Consider the following 22,852-nt stretch of genomic DNA (forward strand, 5'->3'; position numbering starts at 1 on the left):
CCTTACTTCTTCATCTAAGAATAATCCTTATACACACACGCGCGCGCGCGGAATTGTGTTTTCTGCAATCTCCTTCGACTAATCTATTCACTACCCACACCACCCAAATGCACAGCCTTATTTCTTCACCTAAGAACAATCCCTGCACGCACACACACAATTCTGACCAACCAAGGCGGCCGACAGCTAATCCTAAACCAATTAAAAAAACCTAATCCCCAGACCAGATAGGCCAACTGCTCCTAATCTCAGAAAACAGTCTGAATGATCCCGAATACGAAGCCCAGTGAAGGCGTCTTCACAAGGGTATTTGCTTTTACTAATTTCTAATGTTCTGTATTCATTTTCTGATATGCCAATTCTACTGCCTTAAGACTGAGTGATTATTAGCCCAGCACAGCGACCGCCCAATGGGTGAAAATCTTGAGAGGCTGCTGTTCCTCATCCGTTTTCCCAGTAATGGATCTCCGCCTAACTTCTGGATCACAAATGATAGGTGCAAAAACCGTCACCGGCCGGAGCACCACCCTGGGCCTTGCACACCAGCATGATGGAATCGGCGATGTCATGGCGAAAAACCCCTTTTATCAGGTGAGAGGATATTTGAGGAGACAGACTTGAAGATGCCCTTAGATAGCTGGTTTGGTGAGAGATACCTGGTTCTTTGCCTGATAACTGGTAAACCTCTCATCCCACATTCCCAGCCAGAGCGAACGTTAGGTAAATGTAGGTGGTTCACGCCTATACTGAAGTTCTTGCAATGAAAAATCATAATAGTGTTTAGTAAAGGCAGTCCTAAGCAACTCACTACCTGACGTTGGGAAGGAGGGGTTTGTAATTTGACCTTTAACCCCACACAGTATACACCCTCCCTTGCAAAGCTCCACCTGTGCTTCGTACATCTGCTCTATTCCCAGGTGTCCTGTGGGCCTGACTCCTGGATCAGCTGCTGCCACTTTAGGCGGCCCTCTCTCACAGAGTCTTTTTGTAGCCGACTGCTCTACATCCTTCTCCATTTGGGGGCCTCAGCTATCTGCTGCCTCCTGCTGTCTAGGACAGTGGTAGAAAGGGTCTGGGGCAAAGCACATGGGGTAAGTTGGGCAGGAGCTGCAAAGTGGGGAAAAGAAACCATAACATCTAGACTGGGAACAGGGAGCAAGTGTCACCCTACCAGTGAGAAGTTGGAACCTGTCCATGCATTGTGACTTGTCCTACCTTTTGTCACAACCAAACTCCCTGCAGATCCAGATGCCCTCGGTGCTGTGTGCCCACCTGTTTGGCAACTTGGACTGTCCAGTGCTCAGTGGCTCTGGGGCTGTGTATCGAGTATGCGCAGGAACTGCCACGTTCCACCTGCTGCAGGCTGTGCTGCTAGTCCGCCTCCACTCCCCCACCAGCCCACGTGCACAGCTGCATAACAGGTTTGTGTATAATTTTGGGATGGGGATGGGACAGAGAAGTAGACACAAGCTGGCTAAAGGAAACTCCAGGATGAAGAAAGAGCACTGTAAAAAGACAGAAAATAAGTTTATAAATCCCTGGGCTCTAAATTGAAAGTAACAATGGTTATATGTAAACCTTCCATAAAGTGTACAGTGTTGCTCATGAGACTTTTGGCATCTGAATTAGAACTTGGACTACAATGGGACTTGGGGCTGGTTTCACCTCTCCTCTTCCCAGCTACCATACTTTTTTTTTTTCCTTTTTCCCCTTTGCCTTTTCTCCTACATCTAGTTTTCTCTACCCCACTAGCTTCTGGAGCTTCAAGTTGTTGTTCCTGTTAGGTCTCTGGACTGCTGCCTTCTGTATCCCTGATGAGCATCTCTTCCCAGGTACTCTTCATCTTACACCCTCATCAGCAAGATAGACCACGACTTCCTAGTTCACAACAGGAAGTTCGACAGAATGCCACACACCCGTAATCCTAGTACGCAGGAGACTGGAGCAGGACTGAGAGTTTGAGATCTGCCTAGGCTACACAGGCTTCCTAATCAAAAAGGGGGTGGAGGGATATAGTGACCAGCCAGAGCTAAAAGTTACCAATAGTGTCTATCTTGCAGCCTGGCATTATATTGGCATCTGTGGAGGCTTCACATTCATCCTATTACAGCTGGTGCTTATCACAGCCTTTGCCCACTCATGGAACAAGAATTGGTAAGGAGCCGCTAACCCTAAAGGTTCCCCCCAAGGAGGGTGACAGGCATTATTGGATAAACACAGAAAGGCTACATTAGGTATTGCTCCTATGTCTCCCAATGAATAGTACCAAAATGCTCAAGAAACCAGATGTGATGCCATTCACTTGTGATCCCAGCACTGTGGAGGTGAGAACAGGAGGGTCAAACGTTCAAGGCCAGAACAGGACTCATGACCTCACAAAAACGAAGCAGGGTAGGGAGTTCCAAATCAACCTCTTTAAAAATACACACACACACACACACACAGGTAATCAAGAATGGTACTACAGCTGGGCAGTGGTGGCACACGTCTTTAATTCCAGCACTCAGGAGGCAGAGACAGGCTCCACGAACTCTGAGTTCGAGGCCAGCCTGGTCTAGAGTTCCAGGACAGGCTCCTAAACTAGAGAAACCCTGACTTGAAAAAAAAGAATGGTGAAGCTGGGCAGTGGTGATGTAGCCAAGTGGTGATGGCTGACAGCTTTAATCCCAGCACTTGGGAGGCAGTGTTAAGCGGGTCTCTAAATTCAAGGCCAAGATGGTCTCCAAAGAGTTCCTGGACACACAGAAACCTGTCTCAATAAACAAGTAAATAAGTAAATAATCAAGCAAAAAAAGTGACAAATACCCATAATCTCAACACTCAAGATGCTGAAAGATTGAGGCATGCTGGGACAGGAGGACTGCCAAAAATTCAGGACCAATCTGAAATACATAGTGAGTTCAAGGACTGTCTGGATTATATAGAGGACCTGTCTCAAAACAACAAAAAATGCAAAGACCAAGAATATACTGTGGGGCTGGAGAGATGGCTCAGTAGTTAAGAGCACTGGCTGCTCTTCCAGAGGTCCTGAGTTCAATTCCCAGCAACCACATGGTGGCTCACAACCATCTGTAATGAGATCTGGTGCCCGCCTCTGGCGTGCGGGCATACATGCAGGCAGAATGTTGTATATGTAATAAATAAACGTTTAAAAAAAATACTGTGTAGACCAGTGGGCTGACCAATTAGTGTCTGCTGAGAGATGGGGAATATCCATTATGGGTTGGAGTTACAAACCCTTATCCACTTCTCTTTAGGCAGACTGGCGCAGCCCAGGACTGTCACTGGTTCCTAGCTGTCTTACTGACTACCCTAGGATTCTACAGTGTGGCAGGTGTGGGAGCTTTGCTACTGTTCCACCACTATACACACCCTGATGGCTGCCTGCTCAACAAGATGATACTCAGCCTACACCTTTGCTTCTGTGGCCTCCTTTCTTTCCTCTCCATCGCACCTTGCATCCGCCTCAGTGGGTATTTGTGACTTAATATTCTAGATTTTGGGTGGGCTGTGTCCCTTTGAGTATTATAACTTTATTAGCCTTCTCAATTATCCAAAAACCTCTGCCACTTCCCCCACACCCTCCGCCTCCCCCAAGGATGAGGGAAGGTAGAAGTGCAGGTAGAAAGTGGGGAAAATTCACGTCAACTAATGACAGCTGTTCTCTCTAGAGCACCCAAGCTCTGGCCTTCTACAAGCCTCTGTCCTCAGCTGCTATATCATGTATCTGACCTTCTCTGCACTGTCCAGCCGTCCCCCAGAGACAAGTGAGAACCCAACTGAAAACCTTTTCTGTTCCTGCTAAGTGCCCAGCTTTGTTTTTAACCCCTTTCTCTTCTGTTGCCCTTTGGCAGTAACTTTTCAAGGACAGAATCACACCTTGTGCCTGCCTGGCCAGAATAAAATGGGACCACAAATACCAGACACCTCGGTAGCAGTGTTGAGCGCTGGCATCATGTATGCTTGTGTGCTTTTTGCTTGGTACGTAAAGGTATCAATGGGAAGTGTGAGAGGATGTCCAGGGCTGTGGTTTATTTAAACTGTAGAGCAAGACTAGAACCAGAAAAGCTCCCCACGAACAGGGACAATTTCTAAGAATAGCACTTTGTCAGATGATCTGTGTGAGATGACGGGGGCAGGGGAGAATGTCTTGAGTTTAAAATTCACAGACTTTAAGGGCCCCTGAGAGCAAAATACCATCCCCCACCCCCACCCCAAAAGATGACTAGTTGGCAATAAAAGCCCCTAATCCTTATTTAGCATAAAGTTAAATTTTCTTTCACAGCAATGAGGCTTCCTACCTGGCTGAGTTATTTGGACCCCTGTGGATCATCAAGGTTTACAATCATGAGTTCCAGGTGAGCATCCAGAGCTCACTAACCCCAACATCCCACCCCCAAACAGAGACACACATCCTACCAACCTCTACCCAGAATGCTCAGATTCTAGCTATTTCCTTTTATTGAGTACCCACAATGTGCTAGGCACTGTGCTAGATACTTTACATACATCATCTCGTTTAATTTAATCCTCACAACAACCCTGTGAGGTAGGTATTTGCTCCAATTCACAAATGGAGGAGTTGAGGCACAAAAGATTAAACATCTTACCAAAGTTTGCATAGCCAGTTATATGCTGGAGCAAGAATTTGAACCCAGGTGTGTCTCCACTTCTTATACCAGGCCAATATTTTCAAAGGGAAACTTTCCTAAACTAGTACCCTCACAATGTCTTGAAGTCATTTCAAAACATGTTGCTTTGTTTTACAGAAGCCCTCACTCTGTTTCTGCTGCCCCCAAACAGTGGAACCAGAGGATGGTGAGCCAAGTGGGCAATCCAGGCAATGGTTGAATCCTGCCTGTAAACTGCCAAAGAGCCCTCAAGAGCCTTGATAAGTTGGGGGAGGGAAGTTTCACCAACACTGCTTCCCACCAGCACTTCTCTCTCTCTAGGGCAAAGTAGCAGAGTCAGACCAACTGATCAAGAGACCTCACCAGCCGCTCATGTGCAAAGCCAGCATCTTTCCTACAGCTACTCTGCCTTCCACTTCACCTTCTTTCTTGCTTCACTCTATGTCATGGTTACCCTTACCAACTGGTTCAGGTACGATGAAAGCAGACATAAAATACTCTCCCGAAAACCTAGCTTAAGGAAAAACTGGTTGAGGGAAAGGCCCTGCAGAATCTCTAATCAGCCTTTGGTTTCACAGTTATGAGGGAGCAGAACTGGAGACCTTCACTAAAGGTAGCTGGGCTACCTTCTGGGTCAAAGTTGCCTCATGCTGGGCCTGTGTACTCCTCTCTATGGGGCTGCTCCTGGCACCACTCTGTTGGCTCCCCTCTCAGAATCACCACCACCCTGGTATCTTCAGGCAACACTGCCATCACGTCAGTACTGCCAGGTAAAATCTAACCCCCATTCTCTATTTAAAAACCAGGTACCCTTTAGATTATGTTCCTAATCTTAGCTCCGCGAGTCATCTGGCTGAGCTCAGTACCTCAAGGACAAATAAGTACCACATAGGCTAAAGTGGAAGAAGTGGCCAAACACACCCTTGATTTCCTGATTCAGTAAAAACTGTCTTCATTCAAGTTCAAGAGTCTAACTCCCAGGTCAGTAAACTCAGGAGCTGATCTAGCAGTGTGGCACCAGCCCCTTCCTGGCTTCTGAGCTGGAGATAAGGGGCAGGAAAGACCAACAGAGTCTGAAGATCTGGGTCTGCTCTTGGCAATCAAAAGGAAACAAGTGGTTCAGCCATGGACACAGGATGTAAGAGCCCAGAACCACAGAACAAACCAGGGCACAGGAAAAACGAGCAGAGGCTACCACAGGTTTTAATCCTGAACTTGAGGTCAAAGAAACTGGAAGACAAAAACCACCTTCATTCCACGAGAAATGACAGAACAGAAGAGAATGCGAACACTTGAGCAGCTGACCACCGGAAGTTGGTGGGCGGAAGTTTTTTGGGTTTTTTTTTTTTTTTTGGCCAACTTTCAAGCAAACAAAGAATGAGGAAGAGACATAAACTTACGTCTTAGATCCTTCCCCTCTGATGGCCCTCAATAGCATCATGGGGATGTGTTCAAGGTCTTAGTAGGGCATAAAATCACAGAAAAGAAGTCTCTAGTTCTCAGAGGATTCCTCACCACAGAACTGGAGTGCTTTTCTGGTAGCCATAGTAAAATAAAGGCTTCTTCTGTGATGTCTCCCTTATGAAGTAAGTCTACAAATCTCTCTTAGTTGCCTAAAAGTCTCCCCTTTTGGTGGGAAAGGGCAGTCACTCCTCCATTCCCATTCCCCCCAGTCCCCAGTCAAACCAGGCGCTCAAGGAATTACAAAGCTACTTTTAATACTTTGGGGTGTGCCCCACAGGAATAAAAAACACTGGGAAGGGGTAACCCTCTCACCCCCAGGAGTGGCCCAGGGGTAGAGAGGCTACCTGAGGGGAAGGAAGCACAAAAGGAACCCGCTGCAGACTCAGGGCAAAGGGAATGCCATCGGTGCTGGGACCTGTGAGCACTACAGGAAGAAACTCGAGCATGGTGGGACTGGCTCCAGGCACACAGGCGTAGGGCAAGAGGGTTGGACACGAAGCCACAAAGCTACTTGGGTTCCTCCTTCTTCTCGTTTGCCTTTTTCTGCTTCTGCTGCATGATCTCCGAGTCCCTGGGGGTAGAGATGATGGGGCACTGGGAGGTACCAGAGGGCAAAAAGGACAAGATGCAGGGGGATGAAGGGTACAGAGGATAAGATGGAAGTGGATGGGACAAAGTTCAGCATACGGCTGCTATATTCCCACCCTAGGCGAACAAGAGGAATAGAGCTAAGGCTCAAAAGGCAATCAGTGTCCATCTGGATGTTGCCCAAGGGGTCAGAAGTCTGGCCACTCAGGCTAAGGCTCTCTATTCTGTACTGAGTACCACACCCAACGACACTAGTGAACAAGTCGGGAGAAGGGAGGAGATACAAGCAGCAAGGAGGTCCAAAAGTACTGGGCTGTCAAAACAACTGTTCTTGACGTGTGAAGCTCCCTGCCCTTGCCCTTAAGGTCACAACCCGGGCACTCAGAAACCAGCCTGCGGACCGGGACCCGCCCCAGTCCCTTCCTGTATAGCTGTGACCTAACAATTTGGAGTGGGGAGGAAATAAAACCCTAGAGGAAGCAATGCGCTCTGCCCCTCACACCTCGTCCAGACTCGAGCCCTGAAATAGTTCTCTTTCCTGGTACACCCCTCGGTCTAACCCAAGTCGCCCCGTCCCGACCCGTCCCGTCCTTTCCCCTCCCTGGGGCTACCTCTGCTTGCGGGCGGCAGCAGAAAGCCCATCATCTCGGCGCTTTCCCTTAACCGAGTCGCTCTGCTTCTTCATGTTCTTCTGGCGGGCGAGCTCTCGCTGGTTACCGCCTAAGGAGAGACGGTAGAAAGTGAGGTGCCGGGGCTGCTCCGAGCACACACCAGCGCCCCTCCTCCCGCAACCGGGACCCGACTATGCCCCCGCCTCGGCACCGACCCCAGAGTCGGGCTTCGGTGCCCGGGGTGTGGCAGCCGCCACGGGGCAGCTTAACTTGGGGTACGGGAGGGCGGTGCGGCCGAAGCTGCTTGGCGGCGCGAGTCAAGTTTGGGGTGCCGCGGGGGCACAGACAGCTGCTACAGCGTATGGGGAGCTCCGGGGCCTCGGGAGCACGAGCTGGGGCCCATCACACAGGGCACCCGGCTTCCCCAGTGAGGAAAGCCGCCAGCGGCCCGCGCCCAACACAGGGGTCTCGGCAAGTGGCGGCGTGCGGAGGGCTGCGCTTCCGGCTGGGCGGGAGGCAGATGGAGAGCGCTCCCTAAAGAACCTTCCGCCGGGGACGCTGAAGGGACGAACGCGCCGGCGCTCGGCCGTGCAGCTAGCGAGAGCGGAAAGAAAAGGACGAGAGGAAAGGGTCCCAGAACTCACGGGTCATGGCGACGGCAGCGGCTCCAACCTGCCTCCGTTGCGTCCCCTCGTTCTGGCCGACGTTGCAGGCCCCGCCCCCTCCGTGCGACGCCACCTAGTCGTCTTCTTCCTCCCGCCCCTTCACGCCCGGACGCCGACTGTCATTGGGCAGAGGAAAACACGTGGAGCGCGGTGCCACGCGCCAGCCCCGGAGGGCGAAGAGCGGAGCTCGGTGGGCGGAGCTCCGGGCGCGGGGCGGGGCTTCCCGGGAGCGCTGGGTCCGGCCGGGAGAAACTAGGCCGGGTCACGTGGGCGGCGGGGTGGAGGGGTGCGGCTGGCGATGTGGCGCTCTGGCGGTGCCGAGCACGTGACCGGGCAAAGTGACCTCATGTGGGACACTTTAGGGTACTGACAAAGTCCCCCCAAGGCACGCGGTGGCGGAGTGGGGAGGGGGTGAGGGCGGGATTTCCTAGGTGGTTCATCCGGTTGTGTGCTATCAGTTTTTCTCTGGAGCGAAACTTTGTGCTGTTACTTAGGACACCCATCCCCCCCAGCCCCGTGGCGGAACACTTGCCACGGTTCGTCTGAAAACGCACACAAATACTTTCCCACTTTCGTTCCTCGTTGCCGCCGCTTCACTGTGTCCTAAAGTGATCTGCAATCATTTCCCAAGAGCCTGCGCCCAGCATGCATGCACAGCACCCCTACCGAGCCGCACTTCCAGAATGCCTACAGAAACTTTGAGTGTGCCTTGGGGGTGATGAAACACACCCAAATCCGTGGATTTACTTCAGGAACTGAGATTAGGGAATGCTCCCGTTATATCTGTCTAGGCTGTTTCTAAATCTGTTTTCTAAATGTTTCTATCATCTGTCCCAACAGTTTCTTCTGGATTGTTAAGAGAAATCAGACTGATAAAACTTGTTCTCGTTTTCTGTCATCTCACAGATGCGGCCTCGTAGATGGGATTAGTTAAACCTTCTCTCCCATATGTCTAAGACAACCTGAGTTCTGCTAAACTATCAGGAAACAACCCAACAGAGGGCAGAACAGTAGAATTATCTTCCTGCTGCCCAAGCCAAAGACAACCTTAGTTAAGGCCCTTTATCCTGTTTAGTATCTTCACAGAGCAACTAAATTCAGACAATGCACGCTCTGAAGCAGCGGCTCTCAACCTTTGGGTCGCGACCTAAGACCTTCGGAAAACACAAATATTCACAGTTCATAACAGTGTTGAAATTACAGTTATAAAGTAGCAACGAAAATAATTTTATGGTTGAGGGTCATCACAACATGAGGAACTATTAAAGGGTCAAAGCATTCGGAAGGTCAAGAGCCACTGCTCTAAAAGTCTATAAAAGTCAAGTATTTCCTTTGTTCTGTGAGCTGCTGTTGGATCGACTATCCCAGCCCCAGCTTCTCCAGTACTGCAGGTGGCCAGCATTTTTTTTTTTCTAGTTTTTTTTTTTCTTCGAGATAGGGTTTCTCTGTGTAACAGCCTGGAATTAGCTAGGTCTTGTAGACAAGGCTAGCCTCGAATTCACAGAGATCCCCCAGCCTCTGCCTGGTCAGCATTTCTAAAGGATATCTTTCCTGAAATCCTCAGACCATTGTAAAAAGGATTTTCTGAGCCGTGTCCTGGTGGCACACGCCTTTAATCCCAGCACTCAGGAGGCAGAGGCAGGTGGATTTCTGTGAGTTTGAGACCAGCTTGGTCTACAGAGTGAGCTCCAGGACAGGCTCCAAAGCTACACAGAGAAACCTTGTCTCGAAAAAATTAAAATAAAAAATAATAAATCAGTTGCAGAGCTGTTTCTCACCTACCCATATAGTTGAGGTGGGCTCTTTCTTGTTTTTGCAACTGTGCTTCATACCCCAATCTAACTGGCCCATGAGCTTCCAGGCAATTCTCCCATCTCCACCTCCAATCTTGATGGAGTGCTCAGATTAAGGTGTGCACCATCACCTTCAGTTTGTGTGTGTGTGTGTGTGTGTGTGTGTTGTTTTGTTTTGTTTTGTTGTTTGTTTTTGAGACAAGGTTTCTCTGTGTAACAGCCCTGGCTGTCCTGAACTCTTTATAGACCAGGCTGGCCTGGAACTCACAGAGATCCACCTGTCTTTGCCACCCAAGTGCTGGGATTAAAGGCATGTGCCACTACAACCCAGCTATTTTTTGGTTTTTCAAGATAGGGTTTCTCTGTGTAGCCATGGTTGTCCTGGAATTTGCTTTATAGACTGGGCTGGCCTCGAACTCACAAGATTCTCCTGCCAATGCCTCTGCCTCCTGAGTGTAGGAATTAAAGGTGTATACCACCACACCCAGCCTGGATTTGGGGGGTTTTGTTTGCTTGTTTTAAGATTATTTTACTTATTTTATTTTTTTTATTTTTTGCTTTTTCGAGACAGGGTTTCTCTGTGTAGCTTTGTATCCTGTCCTGGCACTACTCACTCTGTAGACCAGGCTGGTCAAGAACTCACAGAGATGTGCTTGGCTCTGCTTCCCAAGTGCTGGGATTAAAGGCAAGCACCACCCTACCCATCTTAAAGATTATTTTATAAGTATGAGTGTTTGCCTGCATGGGTGTATATGCATGCCTGGTGACCACACAGGCCAGAAGGTGTCGGATTCCATTCCCTAGAACTAGAGTAATGGATGGTTGTGAGCCCAGCTGTGAGCCTAGCTCCCTGGACCAGAGTATTGCACATGCTAGGTGGTGCTTGCTGCATCACTGTGTTCTGAACACAGCCCTTCGCAAAAGGGTCTCAGTAAGCTTACGATGCCTCAAACCTGTGGTCCTCCAGCTTCCAAACTATCTAGAATTACGATCATGTACTTTTATTCCATTTTCAGCTTTTGTTGTTTTGCTTGTTTATTTGTTTTTTTTTTTTCTTTTCAAGATTTCAAGATAGAGTTTCTCTGTGTAGCCTTGACTGTCCTGGAGCTCACACTGTAGACCAGACTGGCCTCAAACTCAGAGATCTTCCTGCCTCTGCCTCCTGGTTGCTGTGATTAAGGGTGTGTGTGCATCACCACCACCCAGTGTTGCTTTCTTTTTTTTTTCTTTTTTTTGGTTTTTCGAGACAGGGTTTCTCTGCAGCTTTTTTAGAGCCTGTCCTGGAACTAGCTCTTGTAGACCAGGCTGGCCTCAAACTCACAGAGATCCGCCTGCCTCTGCCTCCCGAGTGCTGGGATTCAAGGCATGCGCCACCACCGCCCGGCTTGCTTTTTTTTTGTATTGGGTACTGAACTTCTTGCATGCTAGACAAGTACTCACCACAGAGCTACACGTCACGTCTGCTTTCCACTCTTTCATTTTAAGACAGGTCTCACTAAGTTGTCTTGGCTAGCTTGACCTCATTCTTTACCATATGTAGACTTTGAGCTTGCAATACCCCACCTCTGCTTCCCAAGCATTTGGGAATACATGCCTGGCTGTTTTCTATGGTGGTTTTTTTCTATGGTGGTTGTTTTGTCTTGGTGTTTTTAGTTTTTGACTTTTTTTTTTTACTTCTCAATTTAAAAATAAAGGTTGGGGGAGGGATGTAGCTCTGTTGGTAGATTTTGTAGTATGCATGAAACACCCAGCCATAGAAATGGGAAGGTCAGAAGTAAAAAAAATAATTTTTTTTTTTTGTTTTTCAAGACAGGGTTTCTCTGTAGCTTTGGATCCTGTCCTGTCCTGGAACTAGCTCTTGTAGACCAGGCTGGCCTCAAACTCAAAGAGATAGATCCACCTGCCTCTGCCTGTCAAGTGCTGGAATTAAAGGCGTGTGCCACCACCAGCCGGCTTTCAAAAATCTTTCTTGACTACATAGTTAGTCCTGGGTCACTCTGGATTGTATTTGATCTTGTCTCAAATGTAAAGAAATAAAACAAGCCGGGCGATGGTGGCGCACGCCTTTAATCCCAGCACTCGGGAGGCAGAGGCAGGCGGATCTCTGTGAGTTCGAGACCAGCCTGGTCTACAAGAGCTAGTTCCAGGACAGGCTCTAAAGCCACAGAGAAACCCTGTCTCGAAAAACCAAAAAAAAAAAAAAAAAAAAAGAAATAAAACAAAATTACTTAAGATGTGTGAAGAGTCCATGATTAAACCCATTGATCTAGCCAAGCATGGTGGTGCACACCTTTAATCCTAGCACTCTGAAGGCAGAGGTAGGTGGATCTCTGAATTCAAGGCCAGTCTGGTCTAAAAGTAGAGTTCCAAGACAACTACACAGGGGAGGAAAAGAAGAAATGAAAAGGAAAAGAAAGAAAGAAAGAAAGAAAGAGAGAGAGAAAGAAAGAGAGAGAGAAAGGAAGAAATGAAAGCCGGGTGGTGGTGGCGCACGCCTTTAATCCCAGCACTCGGGAGGCAGAGGCAGGCGGATTTCTGTGAGTTCGAGGCCAGCCTGGTCTACAAGAGCTAGTTCCAGGACAGGCTCCAAAGCTACAGAGAAACCCTGTCTCGAAAAACCAAAAAAAAAAAAAGGAAGAAATGAAAAGGAAACCCATTCATTTTTACACTATCTTAAATTAATCTAAATTTTTAAAATAAAATTTTAGATTTACTTTTGCATGTGGTGGTGTGTGACTGTAGATGCCTGCAGTGGCTGGAAGAGGGAGCAGGAGTTACAGGCTGTTGTGACTGCCTGTTTGATGTGGGCGCAGGGACTGAATGTCCTCTGAAAGAGCAGCAAATGCTCTTACCGGTTAAGCCATCGCCCTAGCCTCAGTAAAATTAGTTAAATACTACTCAGCCTTTTGGCTAAAGTCAAGTGCAAAAATAATATTAACTTTACATTTTGGTGAGAAGTTGTGTTAATATCAACCTGTAATCCCAGCACTCCAGAAGAGACTTCTAGAAGGATCTGAAGTTCAAGGCTACTAGGTTCAGTACATACAGGGTTGATGCCAGTCTGGACCACAGGAGACTGTCTCAGGTAACCTAGAAATGAGGCAAAGAACAGACAAAAGACAAGGAAAATCCTGACTCTTTTAGGTTTATTTATGATATTTTGCTTTCTCCAGAGTTCAGTTATTTACTTTTTATATTCGTTTTATTTCTGGTGTGTATGAACGCTTTGCCTGTACATCTGTATGTGCACCATGGGTGTACCTGGTGCTTTGGAGGTCAGAAGAGGGCGCTGGGTCCCCTGGAACTGAAGTTACAGATGGCTGTGAGTCAACACGTGGGTTCTGGGAACTGAATCTGGGGCCTCTGCATGGGCAACAGCTAGACCACTCCCACTCCGTCAGCCTCCACAGTTACACACACACATAAATAATACCCATTATTAGTGCTGTAAGATGAATAAAAAGGACTTGTTAAGATAACCAAGCCTTATTACCTAAGTCGTGACTCTGGAGCCCAGATGGAAGGAGTGAACTGATTCTTGAAAGTTGTCCTTTGACCTCTACACTCGTGCTGTGGTACATATGCCCTCACTACAAATAAATAAGTAATTGTAAAGCAGTTTTAATAGAAAAAGGGGGCTGGTAAATGGCTCAGTACTTGTCATATAAGCCTGACTATCTGATTTCTGTCTCCAGACCCTATGTAAAGGTGGGATAAGAGAGCAACTCTGTAATGTTGCTCTCTTAGCGTGTGTGACATCCACACACACGCTATGGCACAGCTGCACCCACTACCCTGTGTATATCACAATACACTACTAAGAATAACCTTTTAAAAATAGAAAAAGGCCTGGTGATTACAGCTCAGAGGTGGAGTGCTTGCCTTGCATGCTCAGGGCCCTAGGCTCCATCCCAAGTACCAAAGCAAAAGTGGATAAGCAAACTCAATCCAGACATGAAAGTTAGAGAGTAAATCGAGATAAATGAGGGCTGAAGGCTCTGAAGCAAGGAGATGAAGAGGGAGGTTTAGAGCCCCCAGATATAAGGGAGAAGAGGAAAACAGAGCAGAAGGAAAGACCAACACCTGATCACAAGTCATAAAAACTGGGCTTATCAAGCTTCCCAAACCAGCTTCTGTGGTGACAGCTACTTAGGGTACCCTTGTTAGGGCAACAAAAGCTTCTGCCTTAGGTACAGAACTGAGAGATGAGCAAAACAGTTTGAGATGAGGGAACAAATTCTTTTTTGGCTTGGTTATTACTTCCAGAAGCATTAAGGGGAGTAAAGGAACAGAGCCACAAAGCAAACAGTCCCCTCCTACCAACCACGCCACCCATGTACTTTGCCCAAGACTATTATCAATCCTGGCAGAACCTAGCCTTGTAGCCTTACCTCCAGTCCAGCATCAGCAGGAAGAGCCACAATAGTTTCACTCATTTTGTTCAATAATTGTTCATTGCCCACTCACTAAGCGTTAACTGCTGTATGAGGTGTTGCATATACAGTGATGACCAAAATATGTCTCTGGGTGCCGATGAGATGGTCCAGCAGGTTAAGGCACTTGCTGCCAAACATGGTGACCTGAGTTCAATCCCTAGGATCCACGTGACAGAAGGAAAGAACCAACGCCTGAAAGTTGACCTCCGACCGCACAAATGCAATGGTACATGTTCATTCACACAATAAATAAATGTAATTTTAAATATAGAAAGGAAAAGGCGAGTTTCCTCTCCACTCTGTGTGTGTGTGTGTAGATATATGCAAATTGTTGTGACAATTGCTTTAAAGAAGAAACAGATTCTATGCAAGGGTGCTATTCAAAATATTTCTCAGTGTGCACACCGTAAGCACTGACCCATCAAAACAGATGTCAGTATAATTTGAATGAAGACTGTTAACAATTTTACTTGTCTCAGTATGAAGTAACTGAATAGAATTGCTGCTTTTATGCAGGGAATAAACTTGTAGGCTCCATAGGTGATTGATCTGGGCCAGTGAGGTCTCTCATGTTATGCCTGAGGCAAAAAGATGGAGAACTGGCACAATCAAAGAGGGAGCAAAAGAACACTTCAGGAGAGGGAACAGCATGTGAGGGCCATAAGGCCCTGTTCCCTCAGGCTATCCCATCTAGAGTCATGGTTAGCGAGTAGCTAATAAATTGCCTATGAATCTAGGTCAAGGAGGTAGTAAGGGCAGTGGCACAATGACAGCAAGGCATACCAGGGTAAGATGTAATCAGAGAGACAGGAAGGACAGGGCTTTATTTACAAAAGCAAGGGAGTTTGTTCCCGTAAAAGGATGCCATAAAAATCAAAATGCCTCTACAGCAAGGAAGACAAGATAGCAACCTAACAGGTATGGTAGGAGCACAGTGAAAAAACAGCAGCTTCACAGTGTATTCAGGGAGCCAGGTATGGTAGTTCACACTTGTAACCTCAGCATTCTCCAGCTGAGGAAGGAAAACCTGGAGTTCCAGGGCAGCAGGGGCTACACAGTGAAATCCCGTCTCAAAACCAAACAAACAAGAAAGAAAGAAAGAAAGAAAGAAAGAAAGAAAGAAAGAAAGAAAGAAAGAAAGAAAGAAAGAAAGAGAGGGGGGAGGGAGGGAGGGAGGAAGGAAGGAAGGAAGGAAGGAAGGAAGGAAGAGGAAAGAAAGAAAGAGAGAGAGGGGGGGAGGGAGGGAGGGAGGAAGGAAGGAAGGAAGGAAGAAAGAAAGAAAGAAAGAAAGAAAGAAAGAAAGAAAGAAAGAAAGAAAGAAAAAGAGCTCGGCGGTGGTGGCACATGCCTTTAATCCCAGCATTTAGGAGGCAGAGACAGGAAGATCCCAGCCTGGTCTACAGAGTGTTTCCGTCCTTTCTAGAATGTAGGCGTTTCCAAAGCAAGAATCTGTTACTTGATCCCTGGGGTTCAGTAAGTGCCTGGTACTCAAATCGCTGTTGAATGAATAAATGAATGAATGAATGAAATGTAGGTAACACCTTTTGTGAAAGCTGAATAACAGGTAAAGTTCACAATGGTCACCCTACAAATGTCAGGTCTCTATCTCCATTCTCCAAATATCTTCCGTAGTTACCTACTGTTCTGGTCTCTCTTGAATTATTTACCGGTTTAGTTGTTTTTAAAATGAGGATATCACTATGTTGTCTAGATCTTGAACAATACTTGGGCATAATTTATCCTACTAATATGCATTACCATATGACTTTTCCTGCGCTCTAGTCTTTGTGTGTGTGTTTCAAGACAGGGTTTCTCTATAGCTTTGGAGCCTGAGCTGAAACTAGCTCTTGTAGACCAGGCTGGCCTCGAACTCGCAGAAGATCCGCCTGACTCTGCTCCCAAGTGCTGGGATAAAAGACATGCACCACCACTGCCTGGTTGTGTGTGTGTTTGTGTGTATTTTCTGGGACACCAAACCAAGGGCCCCTTGCATTCTAGGCAAGCAATTTACCCATGAACTGGAGCCCCAGGCCCCAGTCTCAAAGGAGAGTTTAAATTTAGAAAAATCCTACAAAAGGCACCAGCTACCATCTAAGGAAAGAAAGCCCAGGTGATCAGCTATACAAATTACAACTGCTAAACCAGATGTGGTGGCCTAAACCTTTAATCTCAGCATATGGGAGGCAGAGGCAGACAGACCCCTGAGCTTGAGGCCAGGGTAGTCTACAGAATGAGTTCCAGGGCAGCCAGGGCTATACAGAGATACCCTGTCTCAAAAAAAAAAAAAAAAAAAAAAAAAAGAGGATGGAAGAGGAGGAGAGGAGGGAGAAGAAGGAGGAGGAGGAAAGAAAGAAAGAAAGAAAGAAAGAAAGAAAGAAAGAAAGAAAGAAAGAAAGAGAAAGGAAGGGAAGGGAAGGAAGGAAGAAAGAGAAAGAAAGAAAGAAAGAAAGAAAGAAAGAAAGAAAGAAAGAAAGAAGAAAGGAAGGAGGAAGGAAGCGAGTTACAACAGCTTATCAAATTGGTAAATTGTCCTCCACAGAAACAGAATGGCCCAATAGATAGGTAAATGTACCTGTGGCTGCTGTGGGCAATTTGTTTTTTTTTTTTATTTTTTATTTTTTATTTTTTTTTTTTGCTGTGGGCAATTTGTTGCAAAGATTAAAAAAAAATCAACATAACAGATTTCCCCCCACATATAGACATATTTTGATTGTAATGGTCGACGAATTTTGACAAATTATTTGCTTTGATGAACGGCATTCCGATCACTTGGAATTATAGAGGTCGAAGCATTTAACAGAAATCCTGCTTATGAAAATGGAAATAAGGAATTCTTAGAAATAACCAAATACGGACAGGTGGAGACAGGAAGGATTGGTCTGAGATTTGTCCTGGGATCTCAAAACAACAGGCTCTGTAGCTCTGAGATGCCTGGCTACTTCATTGCACTTTCTGGTCAGGATTAGTGACTACCACCTGTAATCCCAGCACTTGGAATCGTTAGTGAGTTCAGCAAGAGTGAACGACAAAGTGAATGAAACCCTGTCTACAACGAACAAACGGGAGGGGGAAGTATTTTTTGAAGGAACCAGCTGCCGGTTTAGTCACTTTCACTTACGTTTATTATGTCACGAAGTGACAACTGGGATTGAGTTGTGGCTTTCTGCCCGGCAAATCTTTTCGCCTCCAACTACGCCCCACATCCCTACCCACCGGTAGGTGAGGCTCCAGAGTCCCAGACAACCAGGCTTCCAGGACTGGTGAGGCACCCACCCACCAGGCTTTACAACCTCTATTAAGTCCCAGTTAGAAACTGGATTGGGATTCGCCTCAACAGACGCAGCACCGCGACTAAGAAAGGAAAAGCGCTGCATTTGGTCCCATTGAGGTCTGCCATTCTCTGTTCCTCTGGGTTCTTCGGGCTCAGGGCCTTGTGGGCATAAATGACTCAATCCACCTACCGACCAGTCTCCATTTCCCTCCCCGTGGGATTTAAAACCTCAAGTGGTTTCAGGTTCATTTTTTACTTAGAGACCGGGATTCTGAATCCAGAGTGGGGAAACTGAAGCAGAACGTGAGATTCTGCGTGACGAGTCAGACCCCAGAGGCAGACTCTATACCCTTAGAAAAGCCAAACGAAGAAGAAACCACTTGGGTCCCGGCTGGCAGCTGGGGAGAACATGGCACCGCCCACGCGGCTGGGGAAACTTTGGGGCGGTGCCGGGGGCGGGGTCCTGGTGGAGGGCGGGACAGACCCGGACGGCGGGAGTGCCAGACTAGGCTTGCGCGGCAGAAGTGGCAGAGGTGGCCCTTGCCCGTGGTCTCGTTCATTTGTGCGCGACTTTGGCACCATGGAGGGGACCCAAGAAGCTCTGAGTGGGAAAATGCGGCTCCTTTTCACCCCTGCTGCTCGGACCAGCCTTATGATGCTTAGGCTCAACGAGGCGGCGCTACGGGCACTGCAAGAGTGTCAGCAGCAACAGGTGCGGCTGGCCCCCAACTCCTTCTTCCCTTCTCGACCAACCAGACCTCGGCCTCAGCCCGCTGCACTGGAGAAGGGAACGGGGAGGAGCGGCTTAGGCAGGTTCCAACCTCTCCCACCTCTCCAAGTGAAGCCCGCCAGGCAGGTGTCCCCAGCCCGAATTGCTCTCCCTCTCCGCCCCCGCCCCATCCTGGGGACTTTGCTTCCTTTGTGCTCAGCTGGTGCTTGGACTCTTCCTGCAGGTACGGCCTGTGATCGCTTTTCAAGGCCACCGAGGGGTAAGTGCAGGCCGGATGTGTGCGGAAGCTCTGGTGGGTGAGGGAGCCTAAGCGTGGGCTCTGGGAAGGTGCGCTCCGGACCGTAGCTCGCCAGTGGTCACGGTCTGTGGAAGTTATAGAACTGAACCCTAAGACGGCGAGGGGCTGATGGGGCTGTGTCCCAGGAGGCTGTGCATTCTCAGCCTCTTGAGGAAACTCTGACCCAGCTGCACCTGGTGTGCTAACGAGCCCCTTGGGATCTGTCTTCAGTCTTAGAGTTTGTTTGGGGAGGAGTAACATGGGGAGGAGGAGGGGCCGACTTAGCGGGGCTTACCATCTCCTTCTACCCCAGTATCTAAGGCTTCCAGGCCCTGGATGGTCCTGCCTCTTCTCCTTCATAGTATCCCAGTGTGGCCAAGAGGGCACTAGTGGCGGCTTGGACCTTGTGTACCAACGTTTAGGCAGGTAAGAGAAAACAGACAGCAGGTAAGAAAAGTTTGCAGAAAGTAGGAAGAAGGGGAATGTGAAGAAGGGTTCAAAAGATCTTCAACTTTTTTGTTTTTGTTTTCCCCACCACTTATTTCCAGATCTGGGCCTAACTGTCTCCACTGCCTGGGCTCACTGAGAGAGCGACTCACTATTTGGGCAGCCATGGATACTATCCCAGCCCCACTGTTAGCTCATGAACACCTGACTGAAGATCCCAGAGAGTCCGAGAGTTGGCAGGACACTGGAGATGCTCCTGAAGGCCATCCCCAGATGGCACTAGATGAGGTGAGACCAGAAACAGCAGGGAGTCAGCATACGGTGGGGCACCCAGGTCCAGGGAGCCAAGTGCTCCTGTAACTTCCCCTGACAGGTATCTGACCCACTGGCAAGCAACCATGGACAGTCACTCCCAGGATCCTCCAGTGAGCCCATGGCACAATGGGAAGTGAGGTACTGTGCCAGGCTGGGTCTGCTCTCCACCCTTACATGCTAAGTAAAATATAGGCTCGTGTCTCACCCTGGTCTCTCCCACTCCTTCCAAAAACTCTAGGAACCACACCTCTCTTCCAAACAGAGAGCCGGACCAACCACCGCCTTCCCCTGCCAACCTGAAACGCCTGGACAAGGTGAGCAAGGACTTTATTCCCCTTTTGGAGACTGGATCTCACTGTGTAGCCCTGGTGGGCCTGGAACTCCGTATGCAGAACAGGCTGGCCTCAAATTCAGAGATTCACCTGTCCCTGCTTCCTGAGTGCTGAGATTAAAGGCACGCACCGACACGTCCAGAGAAGCAGGAGCTTTTCAAAGCGTAGTTTAAAGGGCTAGGGATGTAACTAGGTGGATGCAGTACTGGTACAGCATAAAATCTGGCACATGCTACAAGAGAGGTCTCCAGAGACAGGAGAATCAGTTCAAGGCCATGCTTTGTTACCCAGCGTAGTGAGTTTGAGGCTAGCCTGGACTACCAACCTAAGGCCTGGTTTCAAAAAAGCCAAAAAACAAAACAAACAAAAAAGGCAGACTGGGGAGATGGCTTATCAAGCGCATTTGCTGTGCAAGCATAAGGAGTGGACTCAGTCCGAATCCCCAGCGCCTATGTAAAAGGTGGGCAGGGCTTCCTGTGCCTGGAACTCTAGCACTTGGGGAATGGGGACAGGTACTTGCTGGCCAGCCAGCCTGGGAAAAAGAGCTTTATGCTTAGTGAGAGAATAAGGAAAAAATTGACAGAGGAGGACACCCCATGTCTTCCATGTAGTGCATACCAGCACATAAACAAGAACACAAAAAATACTTTTTTTTTTTTTTTTTTTTTTAAGAGATAGGGTTTCTCTGTATAACCCTGGCTGTCCTTGAAAACCCTCTGTAGACTTGGCTGGCCTTGAACTCACAGAGATCCGCCTGCCTCCTGAGTGCTGGGGATTAAAGGAATGCGTCACACTCGCCCAGCTCAAAAATACTTTTTTAGTTAGGTAAAACTTAAAATTTAGGAGCTGATGAAATAGCAAAAGAGTAAGAACCTCCTAGCTTGCTGTTTATGTCACAGATTTCTTTTCAACAGAAACGGTCAGCACCTATAACCACTGAAGAACCAGAGGAAAAGAGGCTCAGAACTTTGCCTCCTGCCCCAAGTCCACAAGGGCTATCAAATCAGGACTCCCAAGAGGGAGGAAACTGGGTGCAAGATGAAGATGGAGATGAAGATTCCAGGCTGGAGCAGAGTCTCTCGGATCAAGCAGGTGAGTTAATGAGAGGAAGATAAACACAGTGGAAAAAAAAAAAAGACCCATAATTACTTGTTCTCTCGCTTCCTTCCTAGCCTCTGAATCCCCAAGCCCCAAGGAGGTACCAGATTATCTCCTGTAAGTTCCCCACCCTTCCAGTTTCATAAAGTCTGTATATGTAAGCAGCCAAGGTTTTGGGGGCAATGAAATTGAGGGTGTCACCTCCCTGATAGGCAATACGGAGCCATCCACAGCACAGAGCAGCAACAGGCCTACGAGCAGGACTTTGAGACAGACTATGCTGAATACCGGATCCTGCATGCCCGTGTTGGGGCTGCCAGCCAAAGGTTCACAGAGCTGGGAGCGGAGATCAAGAGACTTGAGCGAGGAACTCCAGAACACAAGGTAAAGGCAGGGTTCTACCTTACTGGCTATTATTTTCCTGCTAATCACCCCCAAACATGCATGTTTAGTGACTAAGGAACAAGCAAATTTCCTGTAATATCTGGCAGAATAAAACCAGAAGTTACTCCCATTTCTTACTTTTTCCTTTCCCCAGTTTTCAATCAGTGTCGTTTTTCTTTCAGGTGCTAGAAGATAAAATAGTCCAGGAGTATAGAAAGTTCAGAAAGGTAAGACAGGCTGCAAGCAATAAGCGGTGGGGTGGAAGCCGCTTTACTTTTTACAAGAGTGTTTCTCTCTGCAGCGGTACCCAAGCTACCAAGAGGAGAAGCATCGCTGTGAGTACCTGCATCAGAAATTGTCCCACATTAAAGGTCTCATCCTGGAGTTTGAGGAAAAGAACAGGGGCAGCTGAAACCATGCAGAGGACTCTCGAGCCTGTGCCCAGTGATGAACAAAACAGCTCTAAGGTGGAGCAGCACATCTGCTTTTCCGATTTTGACCCTTCCCTCCAAGGTGGCAAGTAGAGTCATGCTAGGTTCTTGCAGTTTGTTTTTTGTTATTGCCGTTAATTTTGTAGGGTGTGGGCATGGAGTCAAGTCTCCTCAGCTGTGCCCAGGAGACTAGAAAAGTAGCAGACGCTTGGCTTCCTCAACTCTACTTCAGCTAAGCAAGTCATTTTCTGAACCTGAAAAATGACATTTCCAGATCGACACACATTTTGAGATTAGACAAGTGAGTTTAGCTAAGTGGCCTTACAGGAAGAAAATGAGAACTTCTGGTGTCATAGCATACCTAGATGTAAGGGAAAGGGCTTGGCATTACTCACGTACTGTAACATGGATAAAAATGAAAACCAATTGCTTCTGTCTTGTGTGATCATTAACCTTAATAATCATCCAAGGCAGTGCTGTGTATGTGACTTTCTCTGAGGCTCTCTGAAAGACTGAATCCCCATGTTCCAGCCAAAGCATTATGAAATGGGAGTCTCCATGGTTATGGTCATCTTTACTGTGCTAGATACATGCTCCTCCACTAAACAACACTACCTTCCCCCACCCCAACATGCTCTTAAAACATTACGTAAGATCCAGATGTGCATTTTGTTATCAGGCCCTATCAGAAAGTCACAGAGAATTAAGGCTATATATCTAGGATTATGAGGAAGAGACCTAGTTAGTCATCCTCACAAGTTCCACAGAGCTGCCATGTACGGGCTGCTCATGCATGCTTCACCACTGCCAAGGCATAAATTTCATTCAATTTCATCTAGAATTACCCTGGGCTGAAAGCTATAATTATGGACAAGAGTCTAATTTAGCTACAAAGAAGGTCCGTATTTTAATCCATTCAAAAGAAAACATCTTGTAGGCTCTTGTTCCTGCCAGTGATATATGTTTCCATTTTACTGGAAGGAAATTAATGGCTATACCCAAAGATCTGGGGAGAGATGCACCCAGCAGTATCAACTATTCCTCAAACAAACTGGATGGAACCCCAAACTGATGTCACACTGGCACAGGGCATTTCTGGGCAGGACCATCCTCAGAAGATATGAACATGCAGAAAGCTCGGCTCTGTGGCAAAGATAAGCAGTTATCCATCTTCAAGACAGGAATGAAGTCAAAACAACTGTAATCTTAGTACCTGGAGGCTGAGCAGGGCAGACTGTCCTAAATTAAAAGCCAGCCTTGGCTATAGGAGATTGAGAAATTAAGATTTAGAGATGGTAACTGGACCTAGTCAGTCTGAGGTTACAGGGATCAGTGTAGCGTACTATGACACCTTACATTTTTTTCCCAGATAGTTTAAG

The 22,852-nt window shown here is 47.6% G+C and overlaps 3 protein-coding genes across 5 annotated transcripts; 2 read left to right on the top strand and 1 right to left on the bottom strand.

Annotated features, from left to right (window-relative positions):
• Positions 1-489: 489 nt before the first annotated feature.
• Positions 490-5,927, top strand: Serinc4 (serine incorporator 4). Its single transcript, XM_042055142.1, is given in 14 exon segments — positions 490-591; positions 918-1,091; positions 1,243-1,421; positions 1,753-1,832; positions 2,061-2,154; positions 3,258-3,469; positions 3,672-3,767; positions 3,855-3,981; positions 4,286-4,358; positions 4,770-4,818; positions 4,953-5,103; positions 5,210-5,324; positions 5,327-5,401; positions 5,739-5,927. Coding segments are annotated over 14 exon segments (1,716 nt in total).
• Positions 5,928-6,324: 397 nt separating this feature from the next.
• On the bottom strand, positions 6,325-8,054 carry Serf2 (small EDRK-rich factor 2). 2 transcript variants are annotated; one of them, XM_038330772.1, is made up of 3 exons: positions 7,939-8,054; positions 7,295-7,403; positions 6,325-6,666 (listed from the first exon to the last, which is right to left on the bottom strand). In XM_038330772.1, the coding sequence occupies exons 1-3, from the start codon at positions 7,943-7,945 to the stop codon at positions 6,603-6,605; spliced, it is 180 nt and encodes a 59-aa protein (XP_038186700.1). In that variant the 5' UTR covers positions 7,946-8,054; the 3' UTR covers positions 6,325-6,602. The 2 variants fall into 2 exon arrangements, with proteins under 2 accessions (XP_038186700.1, XP_038186701.1); XM_038330773.1 differs by having other exon boundaries at positions 6,325-6,689.
• A 9,948-nt stretch (positions 8,055-18,002) lies between these two features.
• On the top strand, positions 18,003-22,088 carry Ell3 (elongation factor for RNA polymerase II 3). Of its 2 annotated transcripts, XM_038329470.1 has the most exons (11): positions 18,003-18,171; positions 18,413-18,448; positions 18,780-18,892; positions 19,015-19,201; positions 19,287-19,366; positions 19,467-19,542; positions 20,475-20,652; positions 20,733-20,775; positions 20,871-21,042; positions 21,225-21,269; positions 21,344-22,088. In XM_038329470.1, exons 1-11 carry the CDS (start codon positions 18,040-18,042, stop codon positions 21,452-21,454), a joined length of 1,173 nt encoding a protein of 390 aa, XP_038185398.1. In that variant the 5' UTR covers positions 18,003-18,039; the 3' UTR covers positions 21,455-22,088. The 2 variants fall into 2 exon arrangements, with proteins under 2 accessions (XP_038185398.1, XP_038185397.1); XM_038329469.1 differs by having other exon boundaries at positions 21,225-22,088.
• Positions 22,089-22,852: the final 764 nt, after the last annotated feature.

The sequence above is a fragment of the Arvicola amphibius genome, chromosome 5, assembly GCF_903992535.2.
Source record: "Arvicola amphibius chromosome 5, mArvAmp1.2, whole genome shotgun sequence".
NCBI classification, from domain to species: domain Eukaryota; kingdom Metazoa; phylum Chordata; class Mammalia; order Rodentia; family Cricetidae; genus Arvicola; species Arvicola amphibius.